The sequence below is a fragment of the Elephantulus edwardii genome, unplaced genomic scaffold (genome assembly GCF_000299155.1).
Source record: "Elephantulus edwardii isolate Elephantulus edwardi_28Jun2011 unplaced genomic scaffold, EleEdw1.0 scaffold00087, whole genome shotgun sequence".
Taxonomy (NCBI): Eukaryota; Metazoa; Chordata; class Mammalia; order Macroscelidea; family Macroscelididae; genus Elephantulus; species Elephantulus edwardii.
Genome location: NW_006399837.1, coordinates 13241145 through 13256947, shown reverse-complemented (window position 1 = coordinate 13256947; position 15803 = coordinate 13241145). Strand labels below are relative to the sequence as shown.

The 15803-nt window shown below is 40.4% G+C and overlaps 1 protein-coding gene across 1 annotated transcript in view; it reads left to right on the top strand.

Moving 5' to 3' along the window:
• TRIP12 (thyroid hormone receptor interactor 12) overlaps nucleotides 1-15803 on the top strand; it is an 87590-nt gene that overhangs the window by 66007 nt on the left and 5780 nt on the right. The window contains exons 25-36 of the mRNA XM_006890328.1: nucleotides 1014-1165; nucleotides 2645-2817; nucleotides 3347-3420; nucleotides 3511-3710; nucleotides 4127-4254; nucleotides 4601-4752; nucleotides 5390-5532; nucleotides 7305-7461; nucleotides 8987-9085; nucleotides 11028-11142; nucleotides 11674-11828; nucleotides 12599-12763. Of these exons, the coding sequence (XP_006890390.1) occupies nucleotides 1014-1165; nucleotides 2645-2817; nucleotides 3347-3420; nucleotides 3511-3710; nucleotides 4127-4254; nucleotides 4601-4752; nucleotides 5390-5532; nucleotides 7305-7461; nucleotides 8987-9085; nucleotides 11028-11142; nucleotides 11674-11828; nucleotides 12599-12763 (1713 nt within the window). The remainder of the gene's footprint in view (nucleotides 1-1013; nucleotides 1166-2644; nucleotides 2818-3346; nucleotides 3421-3510; nucleotides 3711-4126; nucleotides 4255-4600; nucleotides 4753-5389; nucleotides 5533-7304; nucleotides 7462-8986; nucleotides 9086-11027; nucleotides 11143-11673; nucleotides 11829-12598; nucleotides 12764-15803) is intronic.

Below are 15803 nucleotides of genomic sequence, written 5' to 3'. Positions count from 1 at the left end.
TCACAGTTTTGTGTTTAAATTGTCTTCCCCTCAAGACATTAATATTAGTCCCACTTGTTGTATTCTCTGCTGAATGTGTTGAACTCTAAATGTTTGTTTTTTAAACTATTGTTGGTTTGTGTTAAGGAAAGTCAGTGTAATGGTAGATAAAAGATAGCCTGAGTATGCTGCGTCTTAAGGCCAGAACCCTTGGAATGTTTCCTTCTCACCACAGAGGGTCGAGGCAAAGGAGGAACTGCCTTCAAGATGGAGGGTCCATGTATAAATAGTAACTCTTTTTATACTGTAGTAAACTGTTCCAAATCAAAATTAAAATGCTGCTTAAACTCGAATGAAAAAATCACACTATTTTGAAATAAAGTTAACGAAAAAGAGACACCTGCAACTTAGCAACATTCTGCTTGTTTATAAATGCTTAAGAGACAGAAGGAAACCCAAGGGAGGTGTCTTTGGATTATGTGTGTAACACAGGATAAACCTCCCTTGTTGGAACTACTTCAAGACCTTCAGTGTTGAAGGCATTTCAAAACTACTTGGATCTATAAGGCTACACAAAGTAGGGGGTTCGTTAGATTAGTGATGGCCTTGGGTATTTTTTTATGTGACACTTAAAAACATGTAATTGATAGAAGTCAGTAATTTTTTCTTTGAAATCCTTGGAACCGGTTGTGTTTTAGGAGTTGGGAAAAGATTACGCATCATCCTCATTGTAATCTGAAAAACAGTTTGAATCAAAGGTCTTAGGTAGCTGTAAAAGGAGCAGACAGAACACGGGGGAGGCAGAGTATTACTTCTGTCTGCATCATAAAGGGGAACTTTAGGGTATTACATTTTGAGTGTTACGAATCTGGTATTGTGGACCTGTACAATTATATTGAAAAAATTTATCTAGAACCATTTTTCCAACTAAAATGGTTGTATGGTCTCCTTTAATCTCTTAATGGAGATTTTGTTGAAGAGTATTTGGTTTTCACAAGGCCTTGTTTAACCTCTTGGTTAATCTATCACTTTAGCTTCCTGGAGAGGAGCCCATTGGGAGAGTGGAGCCAGTGGGGCATGCTCCTTTGTTGGCATTAGTTCACAAGATGAACAACTGCCTCAGCCAGATGGAGCAGTTTCCAGTCAAGGTGCATGATTTCCCCAGTGGTAATGGGACAGGAGGCAGGTAAGGACCTGGACCTGGCCGTTCTCTGGCCACTGGGAGCTGGGAGCTTTTTTGCGGTAAAACGCAAGAAGTCTACAGAAGTTTTACTCAGCCCAACAAAGAGAAATTTGTCTCAGGTTTATACATTCTTTATAAATTATTTAAAACTTCCCGTGCATATGGATAATAGTTTCTTCAAATTATGTACATAGAGGTCGTATCGTATGTGCTGTAAGTGGCCATGTGTTTTCATGATTTTTTTAACAAGTACGTGTTTCTTTTAAAGCCATAATGATTAAGTCACACACAACTGGGGCCCTGCCCCGCCCCCACATGTAAAAGCTTACAGTAGGACTCATGTAAAATGATAATGAAAGAATTTATGGCAATTTTTTTTACACTATTAATAACCTTTATGAAATATTCTGGCTAGAATCCTAGAAACCTTGACTGTGCCTTTAAAATGGAAAATTTGAGTCTTTGAACTGCATTTAAATCCTACGCATTGGTGAATAGATATGGGAACCCTATTAGTGAATTTATCTTCCTCCTCCCTCCAGCTTCAAAATTTAATGTAGACTTATTGTTGAAAGCCTGTTTTCAAGGAAGTGTTAGGATTTATGGGGACATTTTCATTTCTGCTTTGTGTTTTGAGAATACCTCAAGGCTTAATCATGGTTTTTTTAAATGTGATTTACATAAAATATTTTGCGATTTTATATCTGTTTAGCTCAGCGTAGTGACACGTTCTCTTGCACACCACTGTGGGCATTGTTTGTGGAACTGTTTCTTGTGTTATATGCTGTCTAGTCACTTGCAACTAACAACCCTAGGTATACCAGCTCTTAACCCTGCTCTCTCCATTAATTTCATTCTTTTTGACACAACTAACTTCATTACCCTACTGACTGAATCAGTCCATCTCATCTGATCTTCCTCTCTTGTGCGGACCCTCCACCCATCCAGGCATGATGTCCTTCACCGAGGCCTGGTTCCTAGCGTGGTTCACCTGTATATGACCTGCCAGAGCAGAGCATCTCAGAAAAAAAGAAATTCAGGACCCTGACCAGCTGTTAAAAGGCTTCAGTTAGGGATGGATAATAAATTAGTTATTTGAAATAATTTTATAGCTGAAATTTTTGCAAGCAAAAATACAGTTTATTTTTAAATAGGTAGAATTTATATGAAAAGATCCTCTAGAGAGTTGTCTTTCATGAGCCATTTCTGCTCATGTGGAATCCTGGTGGGAAAAGGACTGAATGTTGTCATAATTTTCATATGCACGCATGTATACCCTTCTTATTCATGTCATTCATTTACTGTTAACGTTCACCAAAAAATTTGAACTGCTGGCTCTTCTTGTTACATACCTGCTTACGATTTACTTTTATGCCTTAGGAAATCACTAAGTTTGCATTGTCTGTTATCTTGCTTTTATTTGAATTAATACACATTGCTTTGGACTATAATGAATAACTTTTTTTCACAAATTATCTTGAGCTTTTCTCTCAACAGAGGATCCCAAGCTCTAAAATTTTTCAACACACACCAGTTAAAATGCCAGCTACAGAGACACCCTGATTGTGCCAATGTGAAGCAGTGGAAGGGCGGCCCTGTCAAGATTGACCCTCTGGCTTTGGTACAAGCTATCGAGAGATACCTTGTAGTTAGAGGTATTTTCTTTTTATAGTCTTCGTGTTTGAGATTAATTTAATCTTAAGATACATGATGTTACTATATCAGACACCTTAATGTGATTTCAAGTTTACAGAGCAAATTGGATTTTGAATTCATAATACATTTTGTTTTGTGACGTTGATGATCTCTCTGTCATCGCAGTTTTCCACTTCCTCCCTATGTGTACTGTTTTCGTTTGTCCTTTCATACCCATACTGCCATCTGAGCCTTATCTCTGGGAAGTTGACCTTGTTTAATATGGTTTCTTCTAAATCCGTAGTGTAAGGACTTGTGCTGATTTCATCCTGAGCTATGCTTTGACTACTTCATTGAGTGATGAGTTCATTTATCTTGTTGGAAATCAGTAGAAACGATGCTCTGTGCTTGTCTGTTTCCTTCCACCTTTTATCTTTATTGGTCAACATGTAATGTGTACATATTTTTGTAAGACTTAGAGTTTCGTCATTTTGCCCAGACTTTTACCTCAAGTTACATAGAGTTGTAATAGCTTTCTTATCTCTTCAGGGTATGGAAGAGTTAGAGAAGATGATGAAGATAGTGATGACGATGGATCTGATGAGGAAATAGATGAGTCTCTGGTAAGATTCAGTTCCCAGCAGACTGTAATTGATTAAGTTCAGGGCTCGTAGCTTGACACACCTTTTTTCCTGTGCCCCTGCGCTGTTCAGGCTGCGCAGTTCTTGAATTCGGGAAATGTACGACACAGACTTCAGTTCTACATTGGAGAACATTTGCTCCCGTATAACATGACCGTATACCAGGCAGTGCGGCAGTTCAGCATCCAGGCTGAAGACGAAAGGGAGTCCACGGATGATGAAAGCAACCCCCTCGGAAGAGCTGGTATTTGGACAAAGACTCACACAATATGGCAAGTGGGAAAAGGATTTCTTCTGGCTATTTTTGTGAACTTTGATATTGTATATTTTGGAATCCTTATTAATGGTTGACCTGCATAAATAGATATCCTAAATACTACTGTTTGTTTGTTTTTGAATACCCTAAAGCCACTTGATGTGTTGCTCAGTTAACATATACTTTTCTAGACCCTTTCACACCTTTAAATAAGACAGAAATGTCATCCTTGTGAAGGGCCTATCTTCCCAGTGCTGGCCTGGGGTCAGTGTTTTAGCTAGCTCCTCCTGGGAAGATGGCATCTTCCAGGAACCTGGGCCTGTATTAATTTTCTAGATAGCGAAAGAGTCAAGAAAAAGCAAGTGGACCCAATGCATATGGTGCTTCTGTTTGGGGATTTCTTCTGTTTATGTGCTTTTCCTGTCACTTTAGGTACAAACCTGTAAGAGAGGATGAAGAAAGTAATAAAGATTGTGTTGGTGGCAAAAGAGGAAGGGCTCAAACGGCTCCAACAAAAACTTCTCCTAGAAATGCAAAGAAGCACGATGAGTTATGGCATGGTGAGCTGATATCCCTGGGGCAAGAGGAGGGTAGGGACTCTCCTAGCTTTCTGGTTTGAAAGGAATTTTCACTGAGTGAAATCTTTGTAGTATGGAAAAAGGAAATTACTGCCCTACATTGAATTGCTTTTAGTGGAACCTTTGACTTTAATGACTAAAAAACAAAAAATAAGTGTCCTCAAGACTCAGTTTGTCAAGATTAGGGAAAGCTGTTACTTAATAGTTGTTTCATATGTTTTATAAGCATATGATAAAATGGAAGAAACACTAAATCCTACAGCCCCTTGTGGCTCCGGACATTTGGACTTAGCCTTTCTAACCTGAATCAGTGCGTCTTTCCTTCTAGATGGAGTGTGCCCGTCAGTATCAAATCCTTTAGAAGTGTACCTCATCCCCACACCACCTGAAAACATAACCTTTGAAGACCCATCTTTAGACGTCATCCTTCTCTTACGAGTTTTACATGCCGTCAGTCGATATTGGTATTATTTGTATGATGTGAGTAATGGCGCATATTTATGATGTTTTCCATGGTTTGTTATTCATGACATCTTATCTCTTAGTTCATATGGTTAGTGGTTTACTGGTTTCTAATGAAAGCAGAAACAACAGTACAACTGAATGCAAGGACGGTCAGTGGCCCACTGCTAATCAACAGCCCTTCGGTGGGAATCATTCCCTCTGCCTCCTCCAGCCTGCATTCTCAGGTTAAGTCTCCTGGCCTGCTTGTAAAATAGACATGAAGAGTAAATGAGTAACTCAAAGCTTGTCAAGGGTAAGGTTTATATATATCAGGGTAGAAATGCATGAAAGTTCCATGTGGCCTTTTATATTTTCAAAACATAATAAAGAGTATGGAGTTGGTCTTATTTAAAAACAAAAATTAGCTGCCACAACCATGACTGAGCCATCACCAGTGGTTTGTAGGCGGGATGTGTGGTGTTAAGAGATGTGTATATATGTCATACTCTTCTTAGGAATTTGAGCTAAATTTAAATTTTGGCTAAAAACCAGTAGGTGATTAGCTGTTGTTTGTCTGGTAGGTTGTATGTTGACTGGAAACAAGAGTATTGTGGTGATAAAGATGACTGTCATCCTGATGCTTTATTACAATCAGACAACAATTTTTTTACAGAATGCAATGTGCAAGGAAATTATTCCAACTAGTGAATTTATTAACAGTAAATTGACTGCGAAAGCAAACAGGCAGCTTCAGGACCCTCTAGTCATCATGACAGGAAACATCCCAACGTGGCTGACTGAGCTGGGGAAAACCTGGTAAGATGAGTGCTTTGTGATGGTGACCTCGCTTTGTGATGGTGACCTTGGTGGAATTGCCATTGGACTGGGCTGCGTATTTGCCATATAAATACAGGCTTTAGAAAATGTGCTCCAGTGTTTTAGGGCATCATTATATTAGACCAGGGCTTGCTTAGTGGATACGTTTAGCTTCCCAGCAGACCTGGCCAATTGAGGCTGGAACTAGACCTGTCCCTGATCATGTGTGTACATATGTGACACGGGAGAGTATACAAAGGTCTTTGGCTGAGAAGGATTTAATTTGGCACACTGGGGTGGAGTCTGAAGGAGTGGGCAGTGGATTCCGTGACACTTTCTGTGTCCACATCTACATTCTTCTCAGATTTTCTAAAATCACTAGCCATCGAGGTGATTTAAATGAAATAAAATGCAAAACACAATTTTACGTTCACACTTGGCCCATCCTCAAATGGAACAGAATAGATTTAGCTATTGAGATAATCACTTGGGCATTGGATTGGCAGTTGTAGTGGTAGTGAATGCCTACCTCATACTTCTGGAGGTCTTTATTGCTGCACATTTCATTCTTTGAAAATCAGTAACTGCTTTTTTACTTCAGATTGGTGTGAGATTGCACAGCTGGAAGGGAATTTGTTACTGGTAGTGCCATCAGTTGTGTGTGTGCGTGTAATGCTGCACCTAGGCATCCTGGTTACACTGTGTTCATATATATATATTTTGGTGAAGTCTTCACTAGTCCTGAGAAACCCCAGTAGTGCGTGGTTAAACATTTAGCTGCAACTGAATGAGGCTCTGCTTAAACTCACCAGCAGCTGCAGGGAAGAAAGATCTGACATCCTGCTTCTGTAAACATTAACAACCTTGGGTACCCTCTGAGGCAGTTCTGCTCTGTCCTGTACTATTGTTTTGACTAGGCATAACCTTAATGGTAATGGGTCTAGTTGCCTTTTAAGGGGCCGTAGTGACAGAGTGGTTATGTGCTCTCTGCTAAGGTTCAGAACGATTCACACCCACCAGGTGCTCTGGATGAGCTAGGGCTTGGCAGTTGGCTCCTATAATGAGGAGTCCAGTAAACCTTTTGCAGGCAACCCTACTTGTTCCTAGAAAGGTCACTTAGAAGTTGAAATTGACTCAACAGCACACAGTAGTAACAGCAAGTTCTTTTGAGTTCTGGTGGTTGCTTGTAGGTTTCTTTCCTTTTCATGCTGAAGGACATGGCTTCCATTCCCAGCCAGTGCACCTCATGTACAACCAACAGTCTTGTCATTGGAGTCTGGAATGTTGTTTTGATGTTGAACTCAAAACTTACAGATTCAGACTAAGAAGAAAGGCCGCGTATGAATCACAGTAGTCTGGATAACTAAGAGTACTGAGAATGGCATTGGGCCAGGCGTTACTGCATTGCTGTGCACTGGAGCCTACATGAGTTTGGGGCAGATTGATTCTGCACATGACAAAAGAAGTCCCTATTGTCTTTCAGACAAATTCCAGAATAAATGAAAGGTTATCTTAGTTAGGCTAGATTTTTAAATGTAAGATGTTACAGATTGAAGTTCAGATATTACGGTGATTTTACTTTTTAAGAAATTTCATGTAAGACTGATGTTAAAAGTCATGTAAAAATGTCACAGAATTTGCCTTGACTATCTCTATATATTGATTGTAAGTCATACCAGAACTTGTTTCAAATACAGGTTTTGTTGAGTTTTGTTTTTAAAATTATTTCTGATTGTATCCCAATAATAAACCTATGTTGCATCTTTCTACAGCCCATTTTTCTTTCCTTTTGATACCCGGCAAATGCTGTTTTATGTAACCGCATTTGATCGAGACCGAGCAATGCAAAGATTGCTGGATACCAACCCGGAAATCAACCAGTCTGATTCTCAAGATAGCAGAGTTGCACCTAGATTGGATAGGAAAAAAGTAAGTTAAAGTGAATGATGAAACTACCAGTTTGATAAATCTGTCGCTCCATTTCCTGTTGGTCTTGGAGGTGTGTCCTGGTCCTGTCTTCTCTAATCGTTCTATTTTGTGAGGTACTCATACTTACCTATCACATCTGGTAGCTGAAGTATCTGTCATCTTGAGCCTGTAATAAAGATTACCCCCTCCCTTTATGCAGTTGTCTAGTTTTTGTCCAAAATCAAAGTCTTCTGAAACTTTTGGTTCTGAATGATGAACTTAAACCTTAGTCTCGCTTTACACAACAGCAAAATCTCTCAGATCCACTTCCTCAGGAAGTCACTCCTGTTAGAAGAGCTGCACCAGCATCCACAGTCTCATTCCGGTCTTTGCACCTGTCTCGCCCTCTGCTACCAACATCTTCCTGTACCTTCATTGTGGCTCACGTCTGTGACTAAAGCATTTATACCTGAGTGTCAGACCTCTACCTCTGATACTTTTTGTCTTCTCTGGTCATTGGAACCACTTCTTAGCTGAGGGTTCTTAATAATTGTTCTTCTTCCCAAAACCTTTATTGCCCGAAGTACCTTAAGAGCCATTAATAATGAGAAGAAAAGTGGGAGAAAATGGTAAGGGCTGTTGTAACGCTAAACATAAAAGTAGTTTTTAAAAGAAGAGGCTGTTTCTTATTCCTTATTGTCTTACTCTTGTTATGTGTCTTAAAGTTAACTCTGACTCTCTAGTGTGACCCTCTGAACAACAGCTCTGAAACTTGCCTTATCCTGAGCCAGCCTCACTATCTCCAACACATTTAACCTATTGCTACTCTCACTGTCTTAATCCATCTCATCGAGATCTTCCTCTGTTGTTCTCACCTTCCACCTTTCCAAGCATGAGGTCCTTCTCCACAGACTAGCCCCTCCTGACAACATGCCCCGAGTGTGTGAGACCGCTTCACCATCATCACCACCAAGGAGCACCTTAGTTACACTTTTTCTTTAGGGTTTTATAAACAGTGCTGTTGGGGTGATGTGGAAATCTGGCACGAGTCTTCCTCATGATCCCATGCCTTGTAAGGTCTGATTGTAGCATCTTGGCAAGTAAAGGCGAGCCAGTCTCTTTCTAGCCTTCCTCCCCTGCCTCTGCATCCTCCAAGCTGGGAGTGTTTTAGGAAACTGCAGCCCTGAACTGCAGGGTCTGTGAGGTCCTTTTTTAACCAACTTAAGTTTTCGAAACTTTCCCTGGGTTTGAGATAAGGTGGTAATTACACTTCACCTCTTGTTCCCCCTGGAAGACATCATGCCAGGAAAGGTAGAGGGTCAGGCAGAGAGAGGGAGACGCCCAGTGACCTCGGTTGACACAGTGGCCAACAGCATGATCAGGGGGATGGGGCAGATGTTTCAGTCTGTTGTTCACGGGGCTGCTGTGAGGTGGAAGGCCACTTGATGACACCTGACAACAGCTAGCTTGCCCACCTCGTCTGAGGTACATACATAGACTGATTGCACTTCAGGAGAGCAGATCTCACTTGTCGCTTTCTTCGCAGCGGACTGTGAACAGAGAGGAGTTGCTGAAGCAGGCCGAGTCTGTGATGCAGGACCTCGGCAGCTCGCGGGCCATGCTAGAAATCCAGTATGAGAATGAGGTGAGCACGCACGCCAGCCCCTTGTTTCTTGCCTGGATGTATTCAGGGGTTTGGTTTTGTTGTGGGGTTTTGGGGTTTTAGTTTTACATCAGAAATCTTGAGATTTTTACTGGACTATAAGGAAATGGACAATAGTTATAAAGAGCAGGGACAGGAACCATCTGTCACCACAGAATGTCCCTCAGCACTTTAAACTGTCCCCGTCCAACTACTGGCAGTCATCTGTTTTCTCACCCAACATCTGCTTTTAGAAATAAGAGCAAATACTTGTATTTGTTTAGGTCTGTTGTAGTTTTGGTGATTTGTTTCTAGTTAGCAGAAATAATTTTATGACTTAACTGGCTCTCTATCACCATCTGGTGGATACTGGGTGCCACTACAGGCTTCTCCTTTCTGCTTCTCTCTCTCCACTTCTGGGAGCCCATAGAGATCTGTTGCTCACACTGAGTGTTGACCATTATGGAGCCTCCAGTCCCAATTTTGGGAGACATCCACACTTGTGCACACCTGGTGTATGAGTTCTTGGGAGAAACAAAAGAAAATTGAGAGACTGGAGTGTGATCGTGGCAGGACGAGGATTAATCTAATGAAGAGACATTTGAGCAGAGACAGGTTGTTACTGTTTGGGCAATAGTCGTTCCAACAGAAGAACAGACGCCCTGGGGGTGAATTCTTTGGCCCTTTCGGAGACTACTGATGCACAGTAGACACCGATGGAGTCGTAAGAAAGCACATCATGTAGGCAATAGCAAGTACTTGACATTTAGCTGAGTATGATGGGAAACCTTTGGAGAGTGCTGAGATCAAGCTGCAGGGGTATGCTGGTGGGGAGCCTGCATGGGGTGGGGGGGCTGCAGTAAGCCAGATTGAGCTCAGACTGGATACTTAGAGTGCTCGCTCGTAGGCTGGGTGCGGGGATGGTAAGAAAGAGCACTTGATGATGGCTCCTGGTGTTGATGGGGCATTTACCCCCAGTGAGGGAGTATGCCATTTTCTGGATTACAGAATATCCCAGGGGAAGGTGGGAGGTCCTCAAAAAAGTGTTCCCAGGTCTAAATGGACTATTAGCTTGAAAGTCATAATCTGGTGGACTCTAGTAAATCCTTGTAAGTTTTGGAGATAATTTTTTAAAACAAGATACTGATAATATAGCACCATTAATTTGCAGAGTCTCTGTAAGTGAAATGATAGCTTTCTGGGAAGGGCTGAGGTTGGATGTGGCCTGTCAGCTTGACACACGCTTATTTTGTTTGAGCACGTCTTTGTTGGTCAGAGCTGTGAAGAAGGAACTGCCATGAAACTGTCTTTGCACGTCTTTGTTTCTAATATGAGTTCCATTAACATCTTTGTTTCTAATACGAGTTCCATTACTCGTGGTTTTCCGTCTTTGCTGCTTACTTCACCTTTGGAGTTTATTTAAAACATCGAGGACCCAGGCTTTCATCTAGACCACTTAAGTGGGACTGTTAGGACACTTTACTCTCTGTGCATTCCTAAAGTTCCAGGGTTTGTGAGCCTCGGTGAGGCTCAAAAACCTGTGAAGCTAAAATTGCCTCTGAATGTGTCAAGAGACCTCACAGGACGAGTGCTGTGTGTACATGAATGTAAAGGCTTTTGGGGTTGATAGGGATATTTCTTTGAGGTGGTGACATTGAAGCTGGTTTTAAGAGAAAAGGGCACATGCTGTGTCCTGGACAACACAGCATTGTTCTTTGAGGCTGGGAATCCAGTAACAGTGCTTTCATCAGCTACATGTTCAGTTACAAGTTGGAGTCACTGTCCGAGCTAAGACTGAATAAATTCAGTCAGGACACTTTGGTAGATATCACATAAGTCTATAGACAGTTACCATTACTATCCAAACTGCCCAAAAAATTAGCAGTTGACGAAAGAGCACCACCCATTCTAAACTTAAAGTTGTTCTACTTTTGTTCTCTTGCAGGTTGGCACTGGTCTTGGGCCCACACTGGAATTTTATGCACTTGTATCTCAGGAACTACAGAGAGCTGACTTGGGTCTCTGGAGAGGTGAAGAAGTAACTCTTACCAATCCAAAAGGTAATGCTATTTGTGAGTTTAGCTTTTTTCCAAATGCAGGAGCATTCGTGTCTGTTCACCTTCTGTGTTGGGGAGCTGCCTTCAGTCCCTGGTCAGTGTGCCTCCTGTGCAGCCCCCACCCAACTGTGAGGGGTGGCTGTGCATGCTCTGGTGCTGAGTGGGTTTCAGAGGAGCTGCTAGACTGTAGAGAGGAAAATCTGGCAACGTGTTTCTGCAGTAGCCCATGAAGATTCTGTAGATCACAGCAGTCCAGTCAGTACAGGAGCAGGACAGTCTGTTCACCCCCTGGGGTCACTGAGTCCAGCCAGGTCTGACAACAGCCATGTTCTCCTAGAGCACCATTCCCTGCTCCACAGTCATTCACCTCGTTTCTTTAAGCCTCTGTGGCGTTTATCAGAGGAAGGAAGGCCTTCCAACTCTAGGAATTTCCTTCAGTGATCTGCTTTCTGATTTTGAGAATACTGACTTTCTCAAATGGTCTTACTTTCCACCTCCTTTTATTTTAATTGTGTAATTAATCTCCTTTTATAGGAAGCCAGGAAGGGACCAAGTACATTCAAAACCTCCAGGGCCTGTTTGCACTTCCATTTGGTAGGACAGCCAAACCAGCTCATATCGCAAAAGTTAAGATGAAGTTTCGCTTCTTAGGCAAATTAATGGCCAAGGCGATCATGGATTTCAGATTGGTAAGTTGGGAACGATCTGCCTTTTTACAACTTTTGAGCTAATTGTTTTGTGAAGGCGTTGTGCTGTGGGATTTTGTTAAAAATCCTAATGGGCCAAGGTGAGACCCAAACCTTCCTGTTCTCAAGTCAGTTCCCACATGAGAAAGGATGGTTTTCTTTGCTTTTTTAAAAAAATATTTGATACTAAATTAGGTATATTTTGACTCAGTAGAGTAAGATGTGTTTCAGAGGTCCTTATGTAATGATTTGCCTTTTTTGTTTTAAAGGGTAAAATAATGGTAGGTTTATTAGAAAATTACATCCCCAAATGAAATGGATGGACCTTCCCCCCATGAAAGGAAATAATGAGGGGACGCCAAAATTTTGCTCTAATTAAGTCAGCTTTTAAATGGGATTCTTGCATATTCTAAACATTTTATGGTGATAGGGCCTAAAAGTAAAGTATAAATGGAAATCATCAACTTTAAGAAATGGGAGAGATAATCCTTTTCAAGGTTACTTTCTGAGGAATTTTTTATTATGATTTTTGTGAAAGAGAATTTTTATTATTTATACACCTTTTTTTCTTGTCTCCTTTTCCCCTAATTTACTTTGTATTGTATGTCTTGTGCCAGCTTAATTGCCACACATCTAATGCCTAATTATCCATTCCTTTCAAATAGTCCTATATATCTCTTTCTAATTGAGCTCTTTTGAAGTATCTTCTATAGAATTGAGGCAATTCTAGAAGCTTGGTGTAACTTATCATGCTAACTTAATTTCCCCTTCAGGTGGATCTTCCCCTTGGCTTACCGTTTTATAAATGGATGCTCCGACAAGAAACTTCACTGACATCACACGATTTGTTTGACATTGACCCAGTTGTAGCCAGATCAGTGTATCACCTAGAGGACATTGTCAGACAGAAGAAGAGACTTGAACAAGATAAATCTCAGGTAAGTGTAGCAGATGACCATTGGGAGAGCAGAGCCATTCTTTGGTTTGTTTTAAGACAAATCTGGTCTTTTTTTAAAGAGTTTGTATTTGCCATCGTTGGTAATTATTCTTAGGTGTGTGTATGAGAGAGAGAAACCTTTGGCTTCCCAATGGGTCAGGTCACCTGAGGTAGATAACAACTTTGACTCATAAATAAGACTTACAGAGAAACCCTCCTTCCCTTTTTCTTTTCTGTGAGGATCTATATCATACTGAATTATTTTAATCCATAAAACTATTCTCCGCAGAGACTTATTTTAGGAATGATGCTGGTCTGTTTCTGGAAAGATCTCAGGCAGATGTTAGAGGTCCTGATGGTTAGTGTGTTAAGGATCCTCTGCTAGATCTCCTGGAGCCTTATAGTATGATTTTATTTTATTTTTTATTTGCATATTAACAAAGATGTAAAGTCATGCTCCTCAGACTGAGATTGAGAGTGTTTTTATATCTGATATTAAAGCAGTGGTTGTTTTTTGGGTTGTTTTTTTTTCACAAGTTGCACAGATCAGATAGTGCTAAATTAATTCCCCCTTTAGAGAAGATACAAAGCAAGAGTATTGAAATGAGATCCTGTTTCAAGTAAAATGTCACATCTCTTGATGAAATAGCAAAGAGCTGGTGGAGAGATAAGGGTTTAGAATGCACTCTCATCATGAACTATGATTTTAAGAAATTCAGTATTTATTACCATGCTAATTAGTACTCGGACCATGCACACTTGAAAAAGAGAAATATCTCCCCAAACAAAATCTGTGTTAGGATTTTGGAAACCAGTTAGATTAAAGCTTATCAACTTCCTAAGTTTTATAAATGACCATCCTCTTTTGGGGGATCACCCTTCCCCCCCCAATTTATTTATTAATTTTAATGACAGTTTACAGAGACTTGGGCTTTCCAGTCATTCATTGTTGCACTTTTCTCCCTGCCCCACAAATCACTTTTTTTTTTTAAATTTTGTGTGTGTACCGTCAAATCAGATCTGACTGGTACAGGAGTTGCCCTCCCCCCTTCTCCAGCAGAGCATCTGGTGGATTCCAACTGCATACCACTGGAATTGCAGTGCAACTTCATGTCACTAGGCCACCAGAGCTTCCTCCCAAATCACTCTTCTCCTTGAAAAGAAAAAGAAAAAAGACATTGTTATGCAATCCCTCCCTTCACATTCACTCCACTATGCAGCCTTCACTCTGGACTTTTGTAATGACAAGAATACCCATTTATTATATCCCTTTTAAACAGATCTCTCCCTATCTGTTTTCAATGCAATATATGTCATTCCGCCCCTCTTTTTCTGTCTTCCCTCAACCCTGATGTCAGTCCCGTTTTACAACAATGGCCCTATGCAATGTTTGTCCTTTTGTGACTGAGATATTTCACTCAGCATAATGTCCTTCAGGGTCATCTGTTTTGCACAATATTTGGTGAGTTCCTTGTTTTTCAATGCTGCATAGTATTCCATTGTGTGAATGAATATACCAGTGCTTCTCTACCCATTTGTTTATTGATGGGCACTTGGGTTATTTCCAGCTCTTTGCTGTTGTGAATGAAGCCGCAATAAACATGGGTGTACATATATCTGCTTGAGTGGCAGTTAGGTTTCTTTAGGGTAAATTCCCAGTAGTGGAATTGCTGGATCAAATGGTATTTCTATTTACAACTTTTTGAGAAAATGCCATACAGCCTTCCATAGTGATTGCACCATTTTATACTCTCACCAGCAGTGAATCGGTGTCCAGTTTCTCCACAACCTCGCCAGCATTTGTTGCTTGCTAGTCTGTTAAATTTTGCTATTCTTACTGGGGTGAGATGATATCTCATAGTTGTTTTGGGGGATCATCTCTTTGAGTAAATAATTTTTTCAAAAATTATTAACAAAGGCCTGTACTTAGACAATCTGAATGTGGGCTGTATGATGAAACTCTAGAAGAACTGTCTATCTGATAGTCATTAATGTGTTTGAGATCCCAATCTAATGCTAATATTTGCTAATGAAAATCTTTACAAAGAAAATAACTTCTTGAAGAGATTTTTCCATTATAGAGTAGTGATCACCTTGCTCTCTGGTGGGAGGTGAGGATCAAATGGGCAGTATTCCATGAAGGGAAGATTCAGTGTAGCTTTTTGGTTTGTTTTTAATATATTAGCTGGGAAATGAAAAACTTCATAGGATGCAATCAAATGACACCTGAAATATATTTAAATTTGAGATTGTCTATGGCATAATTTTTTTATCAACCATGTTTTCCCTTTCTTTTAAATCCTAGTACTTCGTTTGAATTCTGGATTATTGAAAGTCCTACGCAGTTTTCAAGATAACTTAAAAAAAAACCCCAACACAAAACCTTAAGTTTTCCTAGTCCCATTGATTTTGTTCTGTACCTTGAATGAAGTACCTTTTAGTAATACACACTAGTTTAAACCTTTATTCTTTGGTGCAAGATTTTGTTGGAAAGTTGTTTCACTGTCATTTTGTTGTTGTTGTTGTATATTAAGTTTTGGATTCCTGCAGTGTTGGATTAAGCATCCAAGTGTTCTTTCGACTTGAGGCTTATAGAGGCAGTTCGTTCATTACCAGCATTAGATAATGTATTATATTTGTGAGTATTTGCTCTCTGTGTGTATATGCACAGTTCAGATGAGCCTGAAATTTCTTAAAACCCAGTCTTAAAATGTAACCATTGTGCGAAAGATTATTATGGACTCTGGTGAGATTTAATCTGAGAGGAGAAACTAGTCCTTGGAAAAAGACACACTTGGAAGCATCAGTGAAGGGAGGCAAAGATCCTCCGCAAAATAGATTGACACAGTTAATTGAAACAGCGGTCTCAAGCATAGCAGAGCTGATGAGGATGGCATGATTAGCGCCACCGACAACATACCCTACTGTGGAAGAATACACAAGCAACCAGCCAACTTGTTGTGGGGTGGTTGTAGTTTTTTTGTCTTGTTTCACTTAGAAAGGTTTTTATTATTATTATTATTTATTTTTGTGTGCGTGTA